Here is a 24,461-nt window from a genome sequence, read left to right as displayed (position 1 = left end):
GGAAATGCCTAAAGTTGACGACCTACACAACAGTCATCATCATCGTCGTCATCATCATCATCATCATCGTCATCATCATCATTGTCTTCATCATCATTATCATCATCATCATTTTAACTGTCACTGCCAGGACTTAAAAATATAGTTCATATTCATAACCCCTTCACATGAACAACAACAGTTTTGCTTTATTCTCGGTACCAGTACGACGTTATTCAGCTTAGGGGAGACTGCAATCTAGTGGTGTTGGATACAGCCTCTATAAAATACCTATATACAAAATGTCTTCCCTGTGTTGAATAAAATTGTCTGGAGGTACTACTACTAATCATCATCATCATCGTCATCATCATCATCATCATCATGTCCAAGAAAAAGATATTGAATTGATAGTTTTAATTACAACCCAACACTGATGCTAAAAGTTCTTTGCAGCATATATCACTAACAACAACCACAACCGCTACTATATAATGTATGTAATGTCTCTGCATCTGGACTCTTGCTGTAAAACTTGGCCCACACAATAGCTATACAGTCTTTGAGGTTTAATAATATTCTTCACAGCCACATATACACATATTGGAACACAGACAAATTAAGATCAGCATTTAAATAGTAGGACAAAGTTAAATACAGACATATTACAACACGCTGTACAAAGTTAAGTACAAGTGCAGAACAGTATACCTTTAAAATTCACAAGGGGTTATGTTCTCCTGTTCTATGTTCTCCAAACCTCCACAAATACTGAAAACAACAAATGCTCCTAAAAGACTTAAATTCACTCTGTACGTTACCAATACTCCTACTGAAGCCAAGTAATGCCGTTTTATCCTACACACCATAAAAGGTAACAGCTTAAAATCACATTCCCTATCCACCATGACCATAGACAGATGTAAGAATAAGCACAAATACATATAAGTTCAATACTATGAAACACATAAATAAAAGGATAGTGCGATAACTGTATATTCACCAATTTAAATGGTCTAAGTTTCAAATAAGAATAACAAGTACAGTATAATATTGCACAATTGTATACATATAATTTTAGTACATCGCTGAATGTCCTATCAAACTCATGGAAATTTTAAAAAGATGACCAAGTGACAAATTATATACAGTACTAGAGATGCATTACAAAATATCACAACACAGTCCATATATCTGGTGGTGTAAGTTAAAGGTCAACTTTACTGATACCAATGACCTTTAAGTGCCAAAATCTATGTATAATTTACTTAGGAATTACTCCCTTGAATCCCATGACATATTTAATTAATTTATTCCTGGTATCTCGACATTTTCATCCACCTCGGGAGACACTTTTAAAAACTTTGTCAATTTGACACAGCCTCCAGCAACTCCCTCACTGTCATCAAGCTCTCCTATGATAAACAAAATCATGATGACAAAAATAAAGAAGTACTGTGACTATATCTGGCTGACAGGCCAGGGCAAACAGAAAATGCAAACAGCAAAAAGGCAACATATCTCAAGGACCAACTGCCATGTCTTACCTAACGACTATTTCATTGTCTGACGATCCTTTCAATGTCTTAGCTAGTTAACGACTTTCAGTGTCTTCCTTAACAACTATTTTTCTTACTTAAGAACTCTTCACTTCCTCCTTATTAACCCTTTCAATGTCTTAACTACTTAATGACTCTTTCAATATCTTAAATTAACAACTCTTCATTTCCTCACTCAATATCTCTCTCCATTATTATAAGTCCACATTGTTGAGGTCGATACCAGAGGCGGAGGGCAGTGCAACGTCCTCAGGGGGCAGGAACTTGCCAATGGGTTGTATGGAGTTCTGGCAGGAAGGAAAGGCACTTGGTTAGTAAGGAAACTGATGTGCTCTACCACTAGCATCAGTGAAGTCTTGCAAACATCCTCTCCATCTCTTTCTCCTCCTCCTCAATTAATCATCATCATCATCCAGAACTCTTTTCCCACCTAAGGATGCCATGAAGTAGAGTCCAGACATCAAGAATAAACCTGATAGGACATGTTTACTAAGGGTCTGACTAGTTCATTTGCTCTCACTCACTCACCCTTCTAGCCCCAAGAATCCTGAGTTCAACCCACAGGTGCAGGCATCCACATTCTCATGCTGCATTTTACTGACCAGTTAGAAATTACCGAACTACCATCACTTCAATGGGAAACAATGGCTCCCAAACCCGTGTCATACACTCCTTACAAAACTCTTCCAACCAACTCAAATCAACTGTCAATTTCCTAGGCTCTTCACCCTCCATAAAAAGCAGAGGTCCCAAACTCTTGTCATACACTCCTTCTTACAAAATTCTTCCAACCAACTCAATCAGCTGTTAGTTTCCTAGGCTCTTCACCTTCCATACAAATCAATGAAGACATACCCTCATCTCCTGGAGTTTGAGCATCTCTTGTTTGAGTTTATTGATAATGGACGTATTGGGCTGGTTGACAGTGGCGTTGGATTGCAGCAGTGTTATTTCCTGCTCTTCCGCCTTCTTCTCTCTCATCGTCTGCATTGACCTATTCCCGTAAAGCCTCAGGAGTGACCCCCAGCTGTTGATGTGTGGGTGTAGCTTCTGTGGAGGGGCAATTTTAAATTTCCTTGGGGGAAGCAGCCTAGGTATATAGATAGATAGTATTGGTTTATGTCTAATCCCATTGTTCCAGTGTGAAGTTATAATTTTAACAAAACCATCATCATCATCTTGACTCCTCCAACTTAAGGATGAGGTGACACTGGGTTCAGAGCAAGAAGAAACCTGATAGAAGGAGACTACTACAAGTCCACCACATTAGTATAAAAAACAAACATAAGCAATGTCACCTTATAGACCAATCTGCACCCACCTGTAATATAGCCTGTGATGCTCTCTGCTTGCCATCCTTCTTGTTTTTGCACTGGACCTGAACTGTGTGCTTGCCCACGGTCATAACAAACTCGTTCTTCTGGTTCTTCTGTGTCACCAGCCGGGAGTCGATGCTGGCCCCATCTAGGCCAAAGTTACGCTGAAGACAGTTTAGCAGGATGGAGTACGGGGAGAGCTCACTGGTCTTGTTGCACAGGTCAGGAACGCGAGGGTCTTCAATGCGGATCTCGTCAAAGTACTGTCCAGAACAGAACGTGGATGAGTGACAAATTGGGGGAATATGCAAGAGGTGATGCATCTTGGAAGGAGGGGTCATTCCATCATCATCATCATCCTAACCTCTCTTCCCACCCAAGGATGGGGTGAGGTGGGTCCAGAGAAAACAGTAGAGATATAATCCTTGAAGATGGTTATATAGGACTGTTTCTAACCCATTCACCACCAGGGGTAGCTCAATAATGTGATGGAAGCAAGAATAAAATATAAAGCAGTGAAACAGTTAATGCAAAACCAGTAAATATAAAATAGAGAACTCACAGACAAGTCAGCATCTGTCTTAGTATTGGACTCTTCCCTGATCTTCTCTCCCAGCTCAGGCAGTAGTATCTCCAGTGTAGCCTTGGCTGCCTGCATCTTGGCCTGCTTCTTGCTGCTGCCATACCCTGTGCTGTACTGCATCTCGTTGATCATGATTGTGGCAGCATATGGGGTTGCAGCATTCTCTGCAGGATGATACATGGGGTTGGGTGCATATTACTGTATCTATTTAATTCTCGTATGACACTTCAGTGTTCTTATGAGAGTAAAGTTCAGTATTAACAGCTGATGTGGGAAAGGTGTAGTTACTATGCAGGACAAAGCTGCTTGAAGACTCATTTGTCAGCCATGCCCAGGGCGTGACATCAGGGAACAAGGTCATTTACTTGTGGCCGAGGATGTCTGTAGCACCTCTTTCTTAGTGATTTATTTCATACATACACCTTAACATTCTCTTGTATGTTACTTATATCATTTCAACATCAATATAGCTTGTATCAACAATATAATTGAGGGTACTGAGTTGTAATATGCAGAATAAACCACTACTGAAGAGGTGCTCAGAAAACTCAAAAGACACATACCATCCATAAAGGGACAGCATTGCAACACTTACCCACTTCCTTGAACACATATTTCGGCTGCTTCTTGAGTGCATGTTGGACATACTCGTGGAGGATACACACGTAGCTCTTGCCATTGGGGTTCATGATCCACTCCTTCTTGCTGCTGGGGCCGGAGTTGCCATCGTCATCTGTACCGCACCATCATTATCATCACCACCACCATCATCATAATCATCACCAGTAACATCATCACCATCAACATCATAACACAGAATCAAACACAAGGGATCATTTAAAGTATAGTGCATTTTCAACTATTTCCATGGAGCACATACACACATACGGACACAATCAATGACCAATTAAGGATACAGTGTATATTTAAGTAATTTCAGGGAGCAAATACAAATAATCGATGACCAATTAAGTGTATAGTGTTCATAAAATTATTTTCTGAGAGCACAGACAATCATAACTGATGACAAATTAAAAGAACAGTATTGCATATTGTATGCAACACTTTTTTTTTTTAGAGAACACTGATTTTTAAAGCTGTCTGGATACCTGTCATCCCAAATATATGGACAAGATGATTTATAATGAATGATTTATTAAATGGATATTGCAGGTTTAATTATTTTCAGAGAACAACGATTTTACAGCAATATGAATACCAGTCACTCCAATAAGAGGCTGTACAGTTCATCTATACGATATTTAAGTGAACCAACCAGGCTTCCTGAGAGAGATGAGTTTGGTGCCCTCAGGGAGTTGTGGCCTCTCTTTCTTCTTGTTCATCTTCTGGAATCTCCTTCGTTCAGCCCACGACCTAACAGTTACAGATTTACAGGTACCAGTTGTATAGAAAGTTGTTATTTTAAAAAAATCTGTGCATATTGGAAACCTATCTAGGAGGACCCGCACAGCCATAATCTAACAAGGTGATGGGCAATAATCTCTTTGCAGTGCTTCAAAACATCACCAGACATTAGGTTCTACTTGTTAGTGTACTGTAATTACATTTAACATGCAATTTTGTAAAATTATCCCAAAAATACACCCCCAAATAATTTATTCTGTGAAGGTTTACTCTCTTCTAAATAAGCAAAAGTCAGCTGAAACTGTGAAAAATGAGGAATGGTTATAAACAACAGTGAGATGCCTATACAAACAATATTCACAAACCAAATCAGCAACACACACTCCTCCCTGCCTCCCCATCAACATACTTAAACCTGATGATCTTGATGGTCCTGAAGAGGAAGCGTGACTGGCAGTACTGACGCAGCTGCTCTGGCTCCAGGGACTGCAGCTGAAGGTTCTCCACTGCTGTCTCGATCTTGGCGTTGCCCACCATCAATCCGCCAGGCAAAGGGGGGCCTGTGGAAATGTAACTTAATATATGAAAGAAGTACAGTTTTATGTGATGCATTAACTCCTTCAATATGCTTATGTTCATGGATTTTCCAAATTTTATTCAACACTGGAATGCTCTGTAGCAGTGAAGCATTCATTTAGGCTGTAATCTATCCCCTCCAGATGGGAAAGTCTCCAGGACTCTAACAGTATTCCAGTGATAAGATGACAACACTGTGTACTAGATTAGCAACTTCTGCAACCAAATACTGTACAAGTTATTTCCCTGTTAATTGAACTAAAAATTACAGCCTCTGTTGGCTAATAACTCACCTTCCTTGCCTGATGTAAGTGCGAGTGCTGCGGCCAGACTGTTGCTCCCTGCCACTGGACATCCTCCCGCCCCGGTCTTACCCACACCCTCCACACCATTTTCCGTGGGCAGGGGCGGCTCAGGGGGCTAAGGGACACACATGATGTATGTACAGCAAGTCCTTGTTATATGTCGGAGGTTTGCTACAAAACATCTAACTTTTTTTTCCATACACCTGGTACTGCAAACTATAGAACTACTATTGCCATATAGTCACTCCATCATCTATCAAGTTAAAAAAGGGGTACCAAATCCATCATATGCTTGTGTGTATATAATACATCTATACCCCTCAAACTTTGTCTATGTGTCTATCTATCTATCTATCTATCTACCTGACTATCTATCTACATACTGTCAGATTCCTTAATCCCAGAGGGAATGCCCATAAACAAATTTCCTTTGTAACATTGTCCTCTGCAGGCTGCTCCTGCTCTTCCTCCATCTAACACCAATCTTATTCATATACCTTTTCACTCCACCCCTCCACCTCTTTCTCCCTTACCCTCTCTCTCCCTCAACCTCACTGACATATACTCTCCCACTCAGCTTCTCACTTCTCATTTACTCCATAATGACAAACCCTCTCACACTCAATGGCATTACCCACTCACCCTATCCCCACTCTCCTTCACCCCATTCTCCTGTGGTGCTGAGTCTCTGCGTTCCTTCCCATCCTCACTCCCTCCTGTTCTTTTCTCCACCCTCTCCTCTGCACCACTGCCTTCCCCTCGCTCAACCTCCAGGGCTCGGAGATATTGCAGGCACGGGATGGCGCTTAGGGGGATGTCATGTTTCTGGAAATTAAAACAAAAAAGGATATGAAGGGACATGGTTGAGTATATAAGTCCTTGTGCTCTGTTGCCTCTCTGGTTATTTTTTAATGCAATTAATGCCTTTAACCCAATAATGTATTTTTCTTTTACATCATTACCACTTTCAGACCATTACATTCACCTTAGGAAAGTGCCACACTACTGACGATGTTAAGGAAGGCTGTATCTAACCCCTCGAGTTAGCTTTATGGAAAGGATGAAGGGCTGTAGTACTGCCACTGAGGTACCATATGTAAAATAAGCTACAAAAGAACCAAAATCTGGGTCAAGGTAAAGTAAAAAAGGTAGTGTACACTCGCCATTTCAGACACACCTGCTTTATTATGCATGCATTCAGATGCCATCTTATGAAACACTATAACTCCCCTCACCCCCTAAAAATAGTAAACTCAGAAGAAAGTATATCTGTGGGGACATAACATGATGACAGCTGATCATTCTGACACCAAGTCCATAGTTTTAGGTGTACTATGTTTTGGGGAGGAAATTTTTTGTAAGACTGCATCTAAATACTGTACTGTACATGCGTACTGGAGCAGCTACTTCCAAAATGGTGAATTTACCCAACTGTAATTCATACATCAAAGATACTAACTCTGACAGAAGCCTGGCCGAGGAAGTACGGTTTAGCCATGGTACAGACGCGTGACTGTTTGTGCAGGTAGACAGGCATACCGCTGTTGTGAGTCACTTGCACCCATCCCTCCGGCAGCACTTCAAAGTGGTTGCTTCCCTTCTCTGTTATGGTTATACACAAAAACAAAAGCATGGGTACCTCTTTCATCATCATCATCAACTAGAACTCTCTTCTTACCTAAGAAGAGAGTGAGGTAGTGTTCTGGGAACCAGAAAAACTAACAAAAGTCTGCCAATTGAATGGACCACACTTTCACTCACTCACGTTTCAAGCCATGAAACTCCTAATTCCACCTCACAGGCATCAACATCCACACTTACATGCTTCATATCAGAGTATCTATCTCTTACACATATGTTACCAGTACTGTACTTTTATAATACTATACAGACAAGGTCACACACTGGCATAAAACAGACACTCTACTCACCCGTTGGAATTTTACTCATCAAAATGGCATCAATGGGGCATATAAAATAAATAAACAAATAAATAAGCAGTACGTGGGGGTCAAATTATCCCAAGATTAACATGAGCAAAACTGCTCTGGGACCTGCAGCAAGGGTCACATTTCAAACAGTTTGCTGTAAAAGGTAAGTGGCCCTAACACAGAGATCTACTCTTATATCTCAATGGGCTTACATGAAGAGCTTTTACTGAAGTTGCTGCTAGATGGCACCACCACAGGTATCAGCTGACAGCAAACATGGATTCTCCATGTCAAATAGCCTTAAATGGGACCACTTTTATGGCTCAACAGGCTTAAATGTAGAACTTTTACTAAAGCTGTCGCTAAATGGCACCACCTCAGGTGTCAGCTGCTGGCAGATTTGGATTCTCCATGTCAAATTACCTTATATGGTACTACTTTTATGTCTCCAAAGGCCTTCTTTTAACAAATCCGCCAGAAGCAGAAGAAGAATCCTGACCACTCAGTGACCTGCTGACTATCAACACAGGTAAAAACGGGACTACATCTATACCGCTGAATATGACAAGACAGTTTCAACATAATACATCATTGTGAGAATGATCCAAGCACCCCATTATTGCCCCACTTCCTATCTTACAAGCACCCCATCATCATCCCATCCTACCCACAAGCACCCCATCATTATCCCATCCTACCTACAAGCACCCAATCATCACCCCACTCCTAATCCTACCCACAAGCACCCCTTCATCACCCCACAACTACCCACAAGCACTCCATCATCAGCCAGCTCTTAATCTTACCCACAAGCACCAACTTCTGTCTCTCGTCATAAGGCGCCTCACTCTCCTCCCCTGCCTCGCCCCCTCCCTCAGGCACTGGGGCCTCACGTCGTCGTCGCCGGGGCCCTTTCATTTCCTCCGGTAGGCCTGCTTCCAGAAGGGCATCGATCTCCTCCTCCGGCACCTCCGAGTCATAGTCATCTTCGGAATCTGGGCCTTCTGTTTGGACGAAGGGAGAGGGTTTGGGTGCCAGACACTGTGTTGAAATGGTTGCAGTTGTGGTAGATTTTGATTCAATTATGTGGATGACATGAATACAAGTGACTATGCTGGAAATGGGAGTTAGGCAGGGCGACATGGAGGCGATTTGTCTGTGGTCACTCTTTACAGGATTGAGGCATCTGGCAACTGACAGATTATTATTACAGTAGTTATTTTTCATGTATTTTCATCAGGATTACCTCTTAAAGGAGAAACCATCAGGCATCATCACCAATGACCTACAATAAATGTAGAACTATTGAAAATCAAGTGTAATATCAGCCCCCATGCAAACAAGTGTAGATGTTAAGAGTTGTACCCTGCGCCTCATTCTCCTCATCATCCCCGTGAACCTCGTCAAGCAGCTGGAAGTCCTCGTAGCGCGCATCACCCAGGCCTTCGTTACCACCGCTGGCACGACCTCCACCATTACTACCTGCACCATGGACAAAAGGAATCTTATGTCTGCATCTACAGCATGGAAAGAGAGTGAATGTTTCATTTCATTACAACACACCAAATTTATCTGCGAGGAAGGAACGTTACGATGATGATGATGACAATGGTGAATGGTAATACTGTAATGCCTCAATAACTGAACAAGTACCTGAGGCTGTTGCCCCCCAGTGGTCCCAGGCAGCCTGTGTGCGCTCCTGGTCAGCGCGGTTGGTTGCTTCGAAATCCAGCCGAGGCATCTTGCTGGGTGGACCATCACTGCTGCTGCTGCTGCCTTCCCTCGACATCTATATAACCTGCCAACGGTGGTATGTTTGTTGCTGTTGTTGTGGCCCTAGGCTCATATAGATGCGAACCTGGTGGACTGCAGGCTGAAGTCGCAGTACTCCTGCAGTCCACCATTCTCCTTTCAAGGGACAGGGGGCAAGCTGAGGGACATTTATACAACCAGGCAGCACCAAATTATAATGGTGTCACCATGTGAAGGCATCCCTCCTCAGCACCGTGATACAGTATATAGTGAACAAGCCCATGGGTTTTGCCAATTGTTTTTTATCTCATATTAACATGCTACATTAACGTGTTTACAGTATATCAATGTGCTGTGCTATTACAAGGATGAGTTGTAAACTGTATGGCATGAAGTTATCTGTTGTCAAATAGTGAAGCTGGAGTCTAAACCAACAATAAAGTACAAAATTAAGCACCACAGAATGTTGAACAAATACATTCTTTGGTGCAACGTGAGATATGCACTGATGAATGGATATTTTTATTTCTCCTGAAATAATGGTGCATTAATCAACAAGGTGAAGTTATGGCTAACTCTGTGAAGTGCAGTGAAGCTGGATGGACACTCATACCAACCTTCATATAACTTGGCTGATTGGAGAATAAGGGTATACTGTACCTACAGGCTATACACAGGTGCCATACACTACTTTTTTTTTTTTTTTTTTTTTCCATTAAATAAAAAAAATAAAAAAAATTACTTTACCCATCCTACAGCCAACATGAAGCCATCTCAGAGCCTTCCTCACATAACTGTGATACCCACCTCACATAGCCTACCTGACACCATCACACAGTCTACCTCTGACACCACTGCACCTCAGGTGTAACCATTTATCAAAAACATGAGACACTGTAATTACTGCCAACATCCTTCTGACACACTCTATGACCAAACACCACTTGCCATCACAATGCCACCATCCACTCAAGTGATTCATTTACTCCACATTTACCCTTAGTCTCTTGACTTCCATTCTGCCTTTTCACCAACTAAATCTATCTTAGGCCTCCTTCTCCTTTGCAATCAACACTTTAGTAATCAATATACAACTTCAAAGGCAGTCCTATTATAAGCCAAATACTTATGTGTAATCAGTATATAATTTATAATACTGGTGTCCATCCTAACATTACAGTTTACCCACTGAGAGGTCAGAGAAAGGTAAATTGGAAAAATCAGTGTCAGCTGTTAGAGACAAAAATTATACTGTCCCATCTATTAACAATGTTCAAAAACTGTGGCAATGTAATACCTGACTGCCCCTTCAGCTCAACTGGGAATGAAATAAAAGGAGTTTTCCTGTTCTGTACACTCAATGGCTTAATGGCATGATTAATACTGAAGGATCAATAATGGGACACAATGCAAGATACACACACCTGAGGTATCTCACTCTTAACTGAGATTATAAGCTATCAAACACATAACTTCAATATTTAAAATAACTTTTCTGTTCCACAATGAATAACACCAATGGACAAGATATATTCCCTACCTGTAAACAGACCTACAAGCTATTGCCCAGCATAATGCACAATATGGCACTCTTTTTTTTTTTTTTTTTCCCCTTTTTTCCTCCTCATTAAGGAGATCATGATGGAATGTGAAGGCCAACGATGGCGGCTGCCCCGGTGTGGGCAGACCTCTACCACCTCGACAAAAGGCCACAACCTTGCATCACCCGGTTGGGCCATTTCTGGGGAGGCAGTGTGGGGTCTGTCATGACCTGATAACCTCAAACGCACGCCTCGGATTGTGGATTGGTCTCTCTCACATGCACACATCTGAGAGTGGTCTGAGGTTTGTCATTATGTCATCCTTTGTGCTGAAGATGGAAACAAGCACTTAGAAGCATAGATGCATTGACAATAGTTCTGATAAAGAGAGGTGATGACAACATATCACTCCCTCATCAATAAAGCTGTTGCAATGCATGACGAGCTGGCGTTGGCCTCCGCTGCCGCCACCAAACTTACATTCCTCTACATTACCCAGATGGTTCCTGCTGCTGCTGCAGCAATCCAGATGGTACTGGTATCAAGTGCAGGATGGCCGTTGATATCCTTGTCCTTGGAGCAACGTGGGTTTTACAATCTCGACAACATAACATGCACTCAAAAACATGACACCCATGAGCTCACAAAGCTATGGACAAACTACAAAATACCTGTAATACAGGGTAGTAGCAACAGTGAACAATATGTTCACAAACCCTAAAGGCAGAAAAAATTCCAATGGATGGATGAACATGACAAGGCAGCAATTAGATGGTCAGACAGAACTGGCATATCAAATGATTTATTAACTGGCATTAAAATTACTCTCAGTGCTCCTCATGGGTTAATACAGGATTAGATGATGAATGAAAGAATGAAAAATTACTCAGTTTGGCCCATCTCCATTAACTGAGGCAAAATCATCTATGACAGCAAATAACACAGTACGATACTTGTTACAATAGTGCCTGTGCAATCAGAGGCCTTCAGTCCCAGTAAGTTACTTACTCAGTATAGGCTATACTGCATACTTTACTATGAAGCTACTGATATGTACTGCCTATGTTACATATTACAGTACCGGTATCCATTGTAGCTGTTATAGAGATATGTACAGTACTGTATGCAGCTTATACTCAGTTAAACCCAGACAATTAACATTCTTATAAAGGCAAAATCCAACGAGAGAACGAATAACCACTGTATCCTAGATATCGTCTTTTAAGTTCTTGCAATAACGTACTGTATATACAATACTGTATTATAAGGACAAGAGCTGCTGGATGGAGAAAATGCATCTCCAGATCTATACTGTAAGGAGTAACAGCTGCAGAAGTGAGATTTGCACATGATTTTTTTCAAAGACACTGCCAAATCTACATATATTAGTATCCTTTTTGCATTAGTTTCTCAGTATGATACATAAAAAAAAATATATATATATACTGTATATATACCACTGAAGCAAACATGAGAAATCTTGAAAATACTAGTTATTAGACTTTTTCACCTACACTATTATATCTCTCGCACAATAGTGTTAATTTGACTACCTATAATAACAATTGGGTTTTAATGCAAAAATTGTATTCTCTCCCCCTCCCCCTCAAAAAGTGGCAATTAACATGCACGGCAAAGTAATGTGAGTGCAAGAGAAGTGTTCTATAAGCTGCAGTGTTATTTGCATTTAAAACCAAACTCAACAAAGGCTAATATTTAAGGAGGTACAGTTTTCATCGTAAATAACTTCAACCTTCACCATACGGTAGCCCTCTCCAATTCATGCTGGAATATAAGACTGCCAGAAATGAAAATGTATATGAGAACAGTAAGAAATTAATGAATATGAGAACTGCTAGAAATTAATGAATATGAATGATAAAGTAGAATACATACGGTAAATGTGAAAATAGAGGGTATAGAGAACAAAGGCTACCAGCTATCAGTTAAATATATTTACTCCATCTAAACCTATAAACTTGCGTCCAGCAATTAGAAATAGTCCTTAGAACAGCAAAGGGGAAAACACGATATCAAAAGCGCCAGGTTTGTTAATAGTCACAGAACCTTCACATAATCGCTTTCACCAAGTTCTCAAGCCGTATCAAAATTTTAAAGCTAAACATGACTACATATAGATTCCTTACAGTCCTGAAGTCTCTCCAGGATGGCAGGAATTCGCCGATGAAATTTACAGCCTGAAAATTAATATCATAATTGAAAAATATTGAAAATAATGGTAAGCTTCTAAAGCGACGTGTGTTTACCCTGCTCTGGGAGGTTTCGTGCCAAGTCATTTCGGGTTGCAAGTTTCGTTCTTAGCGTTTTCGAGGGCGTATCTATAGATAATTTTATTCAACTGAGAAATTGTTGCACCTAAAATGTATGTAAAGTCTACCGAAACCATATGGCATGTGATAAGATAATTTGTTTTTTTTCTCTTTTCAATCTAATTTTACATGTAATTTTGCCTTGGACAAATCACCATGACCAATGAGTTCTTATTATATGGTGAACTTTGGTTAAAATACAATCATCATTAAAACCCAAGTATTTTTTTCTTTCTCCGACCCAGATTCATTCGATAACCATACCTCATGCCATCTGCAGGTGAGGAAAAAGACAGTATTATGTATATAAATACTTTTAATACAATCTGCGACGTTACAGCATCCACGCCTACAGCACTGGCACCCACGGCTACTATACCCATAACCATTAACGTTTTTACAGGCTCGGGGATCATAGCAACCACACCAAATATGGGTGTAGCCTTTTATCTTTCATAGCACCTCATTTCTTTGTAATTCTCTAATCTTCATTTGTTATTATCTTTCTTCATAACCACCATTTAGTAATCATTTACTTCAGGATAAACAGTCCCCATGTTAAGTTATTATGGGATTTTTTTAGAAAATGGAAAGGGGCGTTTAAACGGGAATAGCAATGATTGTGTTTCTAGGGACGCTACTATAGCACGGGCATATTATTTTGTTCCCTAAGTGATAGTTGTTCTTGTTTCTTTTCTGGTAGTTGGAAGATGCATTAGTCTTTTGAGACTGAAAGCATCATCACAGATGATAGAATAAATAAAGTGGTCACCCCTAGAACCACAAGGCTTATTCAGGAAACACCTGTTTAAAGTAAACAAAACGGAACCAGACGCGGGAGGGGGATCTTTAAACTTTCTGGGCGTGGCTGCCAATTTCACCATTAATATCAGTGTCGAGGGCTGCAGTGGCACCTCCCAAGGACCACTAAGGTGTGTGGCTCTAATATATGTTGTATTGGACCAGCTAGGGATAGAACTTCAGCCATATGCTAGAGTTTCCTTTAAAGGGGAAGTCCGGCTTTTGTTTTGACACTTCGAGTATGATTATGTAATATTTATGCTTGCGTGCTTTATCAGGCTTCTGTTTGTCCTGTACACTAGAAAGGATGTGCACATCGTGGATAACACAGTGCCGAGGGATTAAATTAATCTGTCAAGAGGATTCAGTGTAAGGAAAAAGCGAGATGATCGTCATTTTTTATTCTGCATGTAAAAATTATTTATTAGAATGTTTTTAGTGAAACTTTTTCCTTGATTCCTGGGGATACATTAGGTACGTAGCAAGGTGAAAGGTAGCAGCTGCATTTTGATGCATGTGGAATGTTCTGTAATACTGTTTCTATGTTCTGTAAACATGCTGATTTTTTATGTGATTACAGTACAGTAGATTTTCTTTCTATTGTAATGGAAGGCAGGTTAATTTAGCATCCATGTGAGATTTAAAATTTAGTTGGTTCATTGTTATTTTTATATGAACCAGTTAAATCATTAGATATTGTATTTGTGATGCCAACTTAGGCCACTTATTTGGACAGTAGAAGTATTAACATTAGTGCAAGCAGAACAGAGGAATTTGCAACAGGTATTTTTAGTTTATGGAGTATTTTTAGCATTGCGTAAACTGAATTGAATGGGGTTTCTCTCTCTCTCTCTCTCTCTCCATTAATCCCCAGGGTAGTTATGGTACTGGTATTACAGAGTGGCGTATGGCTTCAGTTGGGAGGAGAGGCAAGAGTTGTTTTATTGGCTTCTTGGCTAAACCGTCTACTGAACTAACCCAAACAATACAGCCAAGGAGAATAACTTAACTCATTCTAATAAACACAGGTCTGTAATAGAAATAATATCCTTATACTTTGATCTTGTCATTGCATTTGTTTCTTAGCATTACTGTGGTAAAGTGGTGCTGTGGTCTCATGTAATTGCAGAGCCTTATCAGTCTTTACATAATGATTTATGAATTACAGACTCATATCTGTGACATAAGATATTGGCCTGAGGAGCTTATCACAAGATAAGTAAGAATAATGAGAGTAGTGGAGGTTGGCTGTCAGTCATTTAACTATAGTTGGTTTATTTTTACCTGATGGAACTGGGCCACTCAACAACTTCAGTACTAAGGTCCATATTCTCATTGGTTGAGGAAGCTCCCTAACATCTCTTCTTAAGTGATTTATCATGCTTATTACACCTTTTCATCCTTTTCTGTGCTTCTTAAGTCACTCTAATATTGCCGTACTCTGCACAAAAACATACAAAATGGTATTAGTCAGCCACATTCAAAAATAAATTGTTACGGAAGAGGTGTTAGGGAGCTTCCTAAACTGATGAGAACACATACCTAAGTTGTGGTTGCAAGAATTTCAACAAAGCCATAGTTATGAAGTGGGAATAAATCTCCTTGTTTAAGTTAGACCAACCCTTCACATTGAGTATGCTTGGCCATTACCAGAGCAGAAAGGGGTTATGGATCTTCTTCAGTTTAGAATAAACATGCTTCAGGCAGGTTCCATACATTCTCCACGCAAGAAGAAATTATCTCTGGCAGTTTGGTGGTGTGTTTGATCGTGTATCTTTTGCTGCAGCCCCACACTTTATATTCAGGTCAGGGGAAGACCTCATTAAAGGGTCAGTGATGGGGTTGGAAACAAAGAGGCAGTACAATATATCACTTGTAGTAGCTACATTAATATTCCTTTTAATGTACCTGTTTCTGCTTCCTGCCAACACCCACCACATATAAAATAGTGGGAATAGGGTTAGGTTGGTGTAAATGATGATGGTGATGATGATGTTGATGATGATGATGATGATTTCACAATGTTTTTTTCCCCCACAGGTGATGGCGCTGATTGAGAAGGGCCCATGCAAGGTAAGAAATTTCTGCTCCCTGTACATTATCTACAAAATGTCCTTTTTGCTACCTTCAGATGTGTGACTTCTCCCAGTATTATAAACAAGATGTGATTTACATTTATATTTTTTATTTATTTATTTTTTTGCTTCTAGCCTTGCAAACTACTGGTACTTGATTTTGACATCTGGTGATTTAGTAGGTTCAGCTGCTTCAATCAGATGTAGCCCATAAGGGTGATATCTGAAGGGGGCTGGTTTTCTTGGTCACATAATGCCACTCATGTATGAACGACTGGTCATGTTAACTTTAAATGTCTGAATCAAGTAGCCTAGCCCTGGACCCATGCACTCCAGATGAGAGTGTGAAAGACAGTGATGGAATGGATGGATTTTGGTCACCTTGATATTGTTGGCTTGTTTGTTTTAGTTGTTTTGAAGGTTAAAGACTAAAACTGGTACCTGTATGGACTTCAGATGGTGAGTGAATAATATTTGTCTCCTGTCATTGGGTATGGTGGTGATAGTGTTTCAGGATTAGGTGTACTTTTGTTCCTGGAAGCTGCTAACCTCTTTTATGACAGTGGGATGGGATGGAGGAATGGAGTGGAGAGGTATAGTAAGTGCGAGAGTGAGGTGTGAGTTTTAGAGGGGACAGCCTGTTGGTTAGGACAGGGTAATGTGGAGGTGATTCATTTGTGACCACCCCTGACTGAATTAGAGTGTCTGGTAATAGATAGATAGTCAGATATATAGATGGATAGATAGGATGTTGGGTTAGGATTAGCAGTATGTTGTCTTCAGGGTCCAGTGTGTATGAGGCAAGTACTGTATTCTTGTACTTCACTGCACTTGAGATTTGCCTTCACCTTTGATGCTTGTCTCACCAGGGAGGCCAAATAATTATGTTTTAGGTTTACTATACTTATCATAGAGGAGCCTGGGAAATTATTAGTGCTTATATTTTATTTTTCCTGCCATCCTTCCTTCTCTTTCCCCTTTATTATCTTCTGTCTTTTTCTCTCCTTCAGCTTTTCCTTTTAAATAATTATCTTTCCTTCTTCAGTCCTTCCTTCATTTCTTCTCCTTCCTTCTCCTTACTTCTCTTCTCCTCCTCTTCCAGTTGTTTTACCATTTAGAGTCCTCTTCTGACAGTAGTTAAGGGTGTGTTTCTTATCAGCCAGTTGAGATAAGATGAAATAATGCTCTGATGTGTGGATGATGGAAGATGAAAGAGAGTGGGAGAAGCAAAGAGAGAAGAGAGTACAAGAGAAGATGGAGAAGGGAGCAGAGATGATGGAGGAAGAAGAGAATAAAGAAAGAAGAGGGGGGAAGACGAGAGAAGTGGAAGACAGGGGAAGAATAAAGAGAGGGAGAAGAAGAGAGAATTGGAAGAGAAAAAACAGAAGGAGAAGAAGGGAAGAGAGAGGGAGAGGAGAATAAAGAGAAGAGAGAGGGAGAAGAAGAGAGAAAAGGGAGAGAGGGAGAGGTGAAGGAGAGAAGGTGAAGAGGTGTGTGGTAAGTAGGGTGGGGTGGGTGGTGAGTGGTCCTGCCTCATTACCTAATACCTGATCTGACCTCCTTCCATCCTGCCTTCCATCCTTCCTTATACCTGCTCTAACCTCCTTCCATCCTTCCTTCCCTCCCATCTGACCTCCTTCCATCCTACCTTCCATCCTTCCTTATACCTGCTCTAACCTCTTTCCATCTTTCCATCTATCCTTCCTTGTACATGATCTAACCTTCCATCCTACCTTCCATCCTTCCTTCTATCCTTCCTTATACCTGCTCTAACGTCCTCCCATCCTTCCTTATACCTGATTTGATCTCCTTCCATCCTATCTTCCATCCTTCCTTCCATCCTTCCTTATACCTGATTTGATCTCCTTCCATCCTATCTTCCATCCTTCTTTAAACCCCATATGGTCTCCTGCCATCATTTCTTTTTTTCTTTCTTTCTGTTATGTCTGTCTGCCTTCGTTCGTTCGTTCGTTCGTTCCTTCCTTCCTTCCTTCCTTCCTTCCTTCCTTCCTTTCCTCCCTCCTTCCATTTCTCTATTTCTTTCTTTTCCACTTCATTTACTTCAATTTTTAATTTTTCCTCCTCCTTACTCTTCCATCCTTTCCTTCCTACTTCCCTTTTTCCTTCCCTCTGTCGTTTTTTTTTTTCCTTTTCCTACTTCCTTTCATCTTCTCTTTCCAAATCATCTCTTCATTCTTCCGTGTGTTAGTGTTACAACGGAAATAGATAGATACAGTAGCTAGCAAGCTAGCCAGCTAGCTAGCTAGAGAGAGAGAGAGAGAGAGAGAAGGAATGACTGAGGGAAGGAGGAAGGAAGGAGATGGAGAGAAGGAAGGAAGGAAGGAAGGAGGAGGGAAGAAAAGAAAGGAAGGAAAGCAGGAAGGAATGGGTCATTAATTTTTGTTTATGGGTGGCATGGAGGAGGAAGAGAAGGAAGGAGGGGAGGAGAGAGAGAAGGAAAAAGTGGGAGTGAAGGATTGTAGGGGTAAGAAAGGAAGAAATAAATGATGATTGAAGGAAGGAAGGAGAAAGCAGGGGAGAAATAATGAGTGAAGGAAGGATAGAAGGATGGAAATAGAAGAAATAGAGGGAAGGAAAGAAAGATATAAGAAAGAGAAAGACTGAAGGAAGAAGAATGTGAGGGGAGAGACGGAGGAATGGAGGGAGGAGGGAGAGAAAGAAGGAAGGAAGAAGGAAGAGAGAGAAGAGGGAAGAGGGAGGGGGAGAGAAAAAATAAATGAAGTTAGGACAGAAAGATGGAAGAAGGAAATGAATTAATAACAAAGATGGAAGGAAAGGAATGAAGGAAGGAAGGAGGGAGGGAGTTAAGGAAGGAACGGATCAGTAAATTGTGTTTATTGAAGGAAAGGGAGAGTGTTTGTGTATCTGTTTGTTTATTTAATTGTTTTACGTCTGTGTTTGTTGTAATTGTGGTGGTTGTGGGTGTGATTGTAGTGTTGGTCGTTGTGGTGGTGATGATGGTGGTAGTTGTGGTTGTTAGGGGGAGGTGATGGTGGTTGTGGGTGGAGTTATAGTGTTGGTCGTTGTGGTGGTGATGGTGGTGGTATTTGTAGTTGTGAGAGGGAGGTGATGGTGGTTGTGGTTTTAGTGTAGGTCAGTGTGGTGATGGTGGTGGTGGTAATTGTGGTTGTGGTGTGGTTTGTGAGCCGGGGGGGGGGGTGAGTGAGGTAGGTGTGGAGGTGGGGGTGTGAGGTAGGTATGATGATGAGGTGAGGCAGGGAGTGGAGTGAGGCAGGATAGGGGTGGGGGTAGGTAATGAGGCAGGACGGGGTGAGGGGATGGGAATGTAGAAGGTAGAGAGAGAGAGAGAGAGAGAGGGAGAGAGAGAGAGAGAGAGAGAGAGAGAGAGAGAGAGAGAGACTGGGAAGGAGGCACAGTGAAGTGAGAGAGTTGGGGAGAGTCAGAATGGGGTGGGAGGAGGGGGAGAAGGGAGAAGTGAGAGGGTGTGACGAGGGGAGGGAGAGCGGGAGGGGAAAGGGGAGAGGAAATAAGTAGAGGTAAGACAGGTGGTGGTGGTGGGGTGGGGTGGGGGCGGGGAGGAGGAGGGGGGGTGAGGCAGGGGGTGGTGTGGTGCTGTGGTGTGGTGTGTAGTGTGCCTGGTGCCGTGGTGTCGTGCGGTGTGGTGCTCTCACTGTGTGCTGGTGTTATCAGTGCTACATGTGCTAACCTATAACACACACATAGAAGAACCACCAGTTTTTCACCCGTAAGTTTGCGGTATTAAGATTTCGTAAGTTATCAGTGTTCTAGTGTTCTTCTGTTCTTCCCGTGGTGTTCTTCTGGTCAGACTGTCGATGCTGAGTTGGCAGATACGTTTCAAATTTATCATAACTACGAAATGTATGGTGCAGTAGGATGTATGCAAATGTATTCTGTTAAGTGGTTTCCGGTTTATGACTTTACCTGGCGTCACTGGATGGAAGGTGTATGAGAGTATCGCGTGCTTACTCTCTGGATATTGTTTTTTTTTTTTACCTCTGCAAACGAAGTAGGAGAATTTTTTCGTTCTTTGACCCTCAGTTTGATTTTTGTCTGTCCACTGAATGAAAAAAAAAAGAAAAAGAAAACTCATGGAAGAAAAAAATGACAAGAATGAAGTTAAATTTTGGGAAGGAAACCATGACTTCAGAAAACAGTTGTACATTATTTATTTATTTATTTATTTAGATGTAAAAGAGAAATACACACACATTTCCTTCGAGCATTGAGATATGGAGAGTGGTGTCCGTAGAGTTTGTGTATTGATAAACCTGTGTTGATCGTCCCGTGCATGTTGTACTGGCCTGTTTGTAATGTTGATAATGCTTGTGTGTGTGTGTGTGTGTGCGTGTGTGTGTGTGTGTGTGTGTGTGTGTGTGTGTGGTATTCATATTTGTCTGGAATTCGTTTTGGTCCGGGGTATTTATTTTAGGACAGATTTTTCTTGTGTTTATGATATTTTAATGTCATTTGTCTAACTATAATTTTGCTTAAGGTAAAGTGCTCCAGTTTCCTATAGTGTTCTAACGCTAACTTGGCCAAAAATTGTCAACACTTCATCTCGAAATCTAAAGTGTGACAGCAGATGAAAACGTGGCGCTGGTCACGAAGAAATGCTAGGCTAGGGATGTAGAGCCGTAGCAATGTCTTTTTCCCGCCACTGCCTTAGGTGAAGTAAGTTGCTGAAGGACTGGATCTAGGCCAAGTTAGAGCAAAAGGAGCCTAGTTACCCACAGTCTTCACCTTCATCTCCATCCCTTTATCTTCTCCAAATTCAGACCAGTCATACTAGTCTTCGTAGTCTTTATAATTGCCATATTTTTTTGTATTGGGGTAAAGAAAATCGCTCCAGTGTTCCAGCCCCTTCAGTCCTCACCTCTCGCCTGTATTCTCGTCAAGGAGGCTCCCTGACACCATTTCCTTAGCGATCTATTTTCGAGACTGCCCATTAACATGCTCTTCCACACCGTGCTGCTTCTCCATCTCCTAACACATATATTTTTCCCCCGTCATAGAGACATCAGGGAGCTTCAACTGTTATTTTTATATTCTGGAGTAAAGAAATTTGCCTCAGATTTCCCTTCGCCTTTGTTTTCCTTATGTCTGCCCGCCTTGTCTTCAAAAACACGCATCTCCTTCCTGTTTTTAAGACAAATTTCTCTCTTAGTCTTCATGTCAGATTGTGTGCTTATATTATTTTATTTTATTTTACTTATTTATTGGGGGAAAGGAATTGGCTCGTATTTTTATACCCTGAAAATTCAAGAGTCAGTCTGTCTCCCTGCTTTCAACATGCAACTCCATCCTGTTTTAAAGATACTGTAAATATACCTCTTACTGTTAATATCAGATTCCTTGTTTTTTTATGTATTTATTTATGTATTTATATTGGGTAAAGGAATTAGCTTTATCTTTATTATTATTATTATACTCTACATGTGGAGAGGATGGAGGGTGAAAGACTGACGAAGAGAGTGTATGTGAGTGAGGTGGAGGGGGGAAGAGGGAGGGGGAGGCCGAGGATGAGATGGAGGGATGGGGTGGAGAGGTATATGAGAGAGGGGGGTGTGAGTTGGGAGCAGGGCAGTGAAATGGCGGGGGACAGGGCGACTTGGAGGCGATTTGTTTGTGGCCACCCCAAACGGGATTGAGGTGTCTGGCAATAGATAGATAGATAGATAGTGTATCTTTGTCGGCATTTTGGTACGGTTAGGAAGCATACTAATAGCTCTTCCTTACTTGTTTATTTCTGATTCTGCTCTGCTTTTAAGAGAGAGAGAGAGAGAGAGAGAGAGAGAGAGAGAGAGAGAGAGAGAGAGCAGCCATATTATGCTCTGAAAGAAGGGAGGTGTCTGGGCGGCAGGGGAGGTAAGACAGGAGATCTCCCCTCCCCTCTCCTCCCTCGTCTTTCTCTCTGTCTGTCTCCCCGTCTGCATTTTGATGGTCAGGGCTTTGAGTGTGCAGGGTCTCCTCTGTCTGTGTCTGTCTATCTGTCTGTCTACTGTAGCTGCTGTCTTTCTCGGTCAGTATCTGTGTGTACTGTCTGTGTGTCTGTGTGTTTTGTTTGTTTGTCTGTTCATCTGCAGTACTTCTGAAATATTGGGTGTGGACGTTTCCCTGTCTGTCTGTCAGTTATGTTCGTGTCTGTCCGTCATTTTCTTCTGTCTCTTGTCTGCCTCTGTCTGTTGTGTGTCTGTCCGTCTGTCTCTTCTGTCTGTTGTCTGCCTCGGTCTGTTGTGTGCCTGCTCGTCTGTCTCTTCTGTCTGTTGTCTGCCTCTGTCTGTTGTGTTTGTCCGTCTGTCTGTCTCTTGTCTGCCTCTTTATCTGTTGTGTATCTGTCCGTCTGTCTCTTCTGTCTGTTGTCTGCCTCAGTCTGTTGTGTGTCTGTCCGTCTATCTCTTCTGTCTGTTGTCTGCCTCTGTCTGTTGTGTGTCCGTCCGTCTGTCTCTTCTGTCTGTTGTCTGCCTCGGTCTGTTGTGTGTCTGTCCGTCTGTCTCTCCTGTCTGTTGTGTGTCTGTCCGTCTGTCTCTCCTGTCTGTTGTCTGCCTTTGTCTGTCGTCTGTTGTGTGTCTGTCTCTGTTGTCTGTTCCTGTCGGTGTGTTGGTCTCACGTATATTGCCAGTATGAGAAACTTCGCAAAAAAGTGATACTGTTTCTACTCTAACCTGGCCTAAAATTGCCATCTCCCCATCTTGAATGCTGGTTTAAGCAAGAGATAAACGTTAGAATGTGACGCTAATCACGAAGAAGTGCTGTGGGAGGGACGTAGAGCCGTAGTATTACCGTAATAGGAAGACGAACACGCAGCCTCTCTTTACATTTCGCTCACCTTATCTTTTCCGTGATTTTCGTCCTTGTGCGATATATTTCCCGTTGCTCAGTGGCGGGATAAGACAGTACTACTCTTCGTCCTTTCTCAGCGCACTTCTTCGTGACTAGCACCATATTTTTCGCGTTGATTTCTTGTTATAGCTTAGCGGGCGAGAGGGACAGATGGAGATTTTAGGTCAGGTTAAAGTGAACGGCGTAAAGCAGGTGATAAAATGCCATTATCTCAGAGGAAACTGATAAGGATGACTGATAGTAAAGAGATTATTGATTAGCGATAGTGCCTCATTTATTCCCTAACTTGACGATGATCCCTGACTCCTTCCAGCTGTCGATTTGGTTAGTCACTCATCCAGAGAGAGAGAGAGAGAGAGCGAGCGAGCTCGGCGTGACTCCCGTGGATGTAACGGTCGGGGGTGGGGGTTGGGGGATAGGATGGGGAAGGGGGAATGGGGGAGTGGGTTGGGAAGGAGGGGGAGGGGGTAGGAAGGTGGATGGGGAGGGGGGAGGAGGGAGGCAGGTGGGGTTAGCAGGGGTGAGTGCTTTGGTCACGGTTCCTACCCCTTACTGCCTCACCCCTGTGTCACTGAACCTTTGATTTTGATAGACCGGGTTCAATTCTCACTTTGAACACCGAACCCCACACACCCCAGGGAATTAGAACCTTAGACATTTTGATTTTGAAGTTAAGTTTGAGCGCCTGACAAGAGACCCAAGAGGCGTAAGATCAGGAAGGGAATCGGGTCATAGAATGCTACACGCTTCAAAACCAAAGTCCGCTACCCAGGGGCAACGCCTCGAGAAAAGGGGACACGGCGTAAAACTAGAAAAAAAATATTACCTTACTATTATTATTGTTATTATTATCCATTATTATTATTATTATTATTATTATTATTATTATTATTTACTTTCTTTTATTGGTGGTTCGATTTCGAGGTTTCTGGAATTTTGAGTTTTAGTTGAACCTTCGATAATTTTGATTTTGGATAGACCAGGTTAATTATAAGGTATTGGAGAGTGATTAGTGTGTGTGTGTGTGTGTGTGTGTGTGTGTGTGTGTGTGTGTGTGTGTGTGTGGACTGGGGGTAAATATGTTAAAGTCCTTAGCTTAGACACAGAAGAATGATCCTATCTTTCATTTTTTTAATTTATTTTTTTGGGTCTACACTTTTTGACTTTACTGAGTTAAAAATTGCATATTAAAATTAATGTAGTAATTTCTGGTTGCATATTAGAATTGCCCTTTTGCTTGGGAAATAGTGATGTGGTGTGATATGGTGAGTGATGAGCTGTGGTGATGATGTGATGAGAAGGGGGTGATGAAGTTAGCGGTGTGTGGTGATTACTGTATGTGACGAGTGGTGGAGTGTGGTGGCTGCTGCGGTAGGGTATGGTGATGAGTGAAGTGGTGAGTATAGTTTTGCTTTTGTGTGGTGATGACTGTGGTGTGGTGACGTGGCGGTGTGGTGAATTGAGTGTAATGTTGAGTATGATAAGGTATGGTGATGTGTGTGTAA

At 41.6% G+C, this 24,461-nt stretch overlaps 2 protein-coding genes across 2 annotated transcripts in view; one reads left to right on the top strand and one right to left on the bottom strand.

Moving 5' to 3' along the window:
* Positions 1 to 1,732: 1,732 nt before the first annotated feature.
* On the bottom strand, positions 1,733 to 8,547 carry pasha (microprocessor complex subunit partner of drosha). Its single transcript, XM_080266670.1, has 11 exons — positions 8,421 to 8,547; positions 7,143 to 7,285; positions 6,365 to 6,508; positions 5,672 to 5,789; positions 5,212 to 5,362; positions 4,714 to 4,811; positions 4,033 to 4,170; positions 3,417 to 3,601; positions 2,860 to 3,117; positions 2,394 to 2,588; positions 1,733 to 1,825 (listed from the first exon to the last, which is right to left on the bottom strand). The coding sequence occupies exons 1-11, from the start codon at positions 8,530 to 8,532 to the stop codon at positions 1,733 to 1,735; spliced, it is 1,635 nt and encodes a 544-aa protein (XP_080122796.1). The 5' UTR covers positions 8,533 to 8,547.
* Positions 8,548 to 14,079: 5,532 nt separating this feature from the next.
* Positions 14,080 to 24,461, top strand: part of jar (Myosin heavy chain 95F jaguar) — a 58,142-nt gene continuing 47,760 nt past the window's right edge. Inside the window, exons 1-2 of the mRNA XM_080266733.1 lie at positions 14,080 to 14,169; positions 16,079 to 16,111. Coding sequence (XP_080122859.1) covers positions 16,082 to 16,111 — 30 coding nt within the window. The 5' untranslated portion in view covers positions 14,080 to 14,169; positions 16,079 to 16,081. The remainder of the gene's footprint in view (positions 14,170 to 16,078; positions 16,112 to 24,461) is intronic.

The sequence above is a fragment of the Coenobita brevimanus genome, chromosome 21 (genome assembly GCF_032717465.1).
Source record: "Coenobita brevimanus isolate Jiangsu-jjx chromosome 21, ASM3271746v2, whole genome shotgun sequence".
NCBI classification, from domain to species: domain Eukaryota; kingdom Metazoa; phylum Arthropoda; class Malacostraca; order Decapoda; family Coenobitidae; genus Coenobita; species Coenobita brevimanus.
Note: the sequence above shows the minus strand (reverse complement) of the source record. Positions and strands in the feature narration are given on the sequence as shown.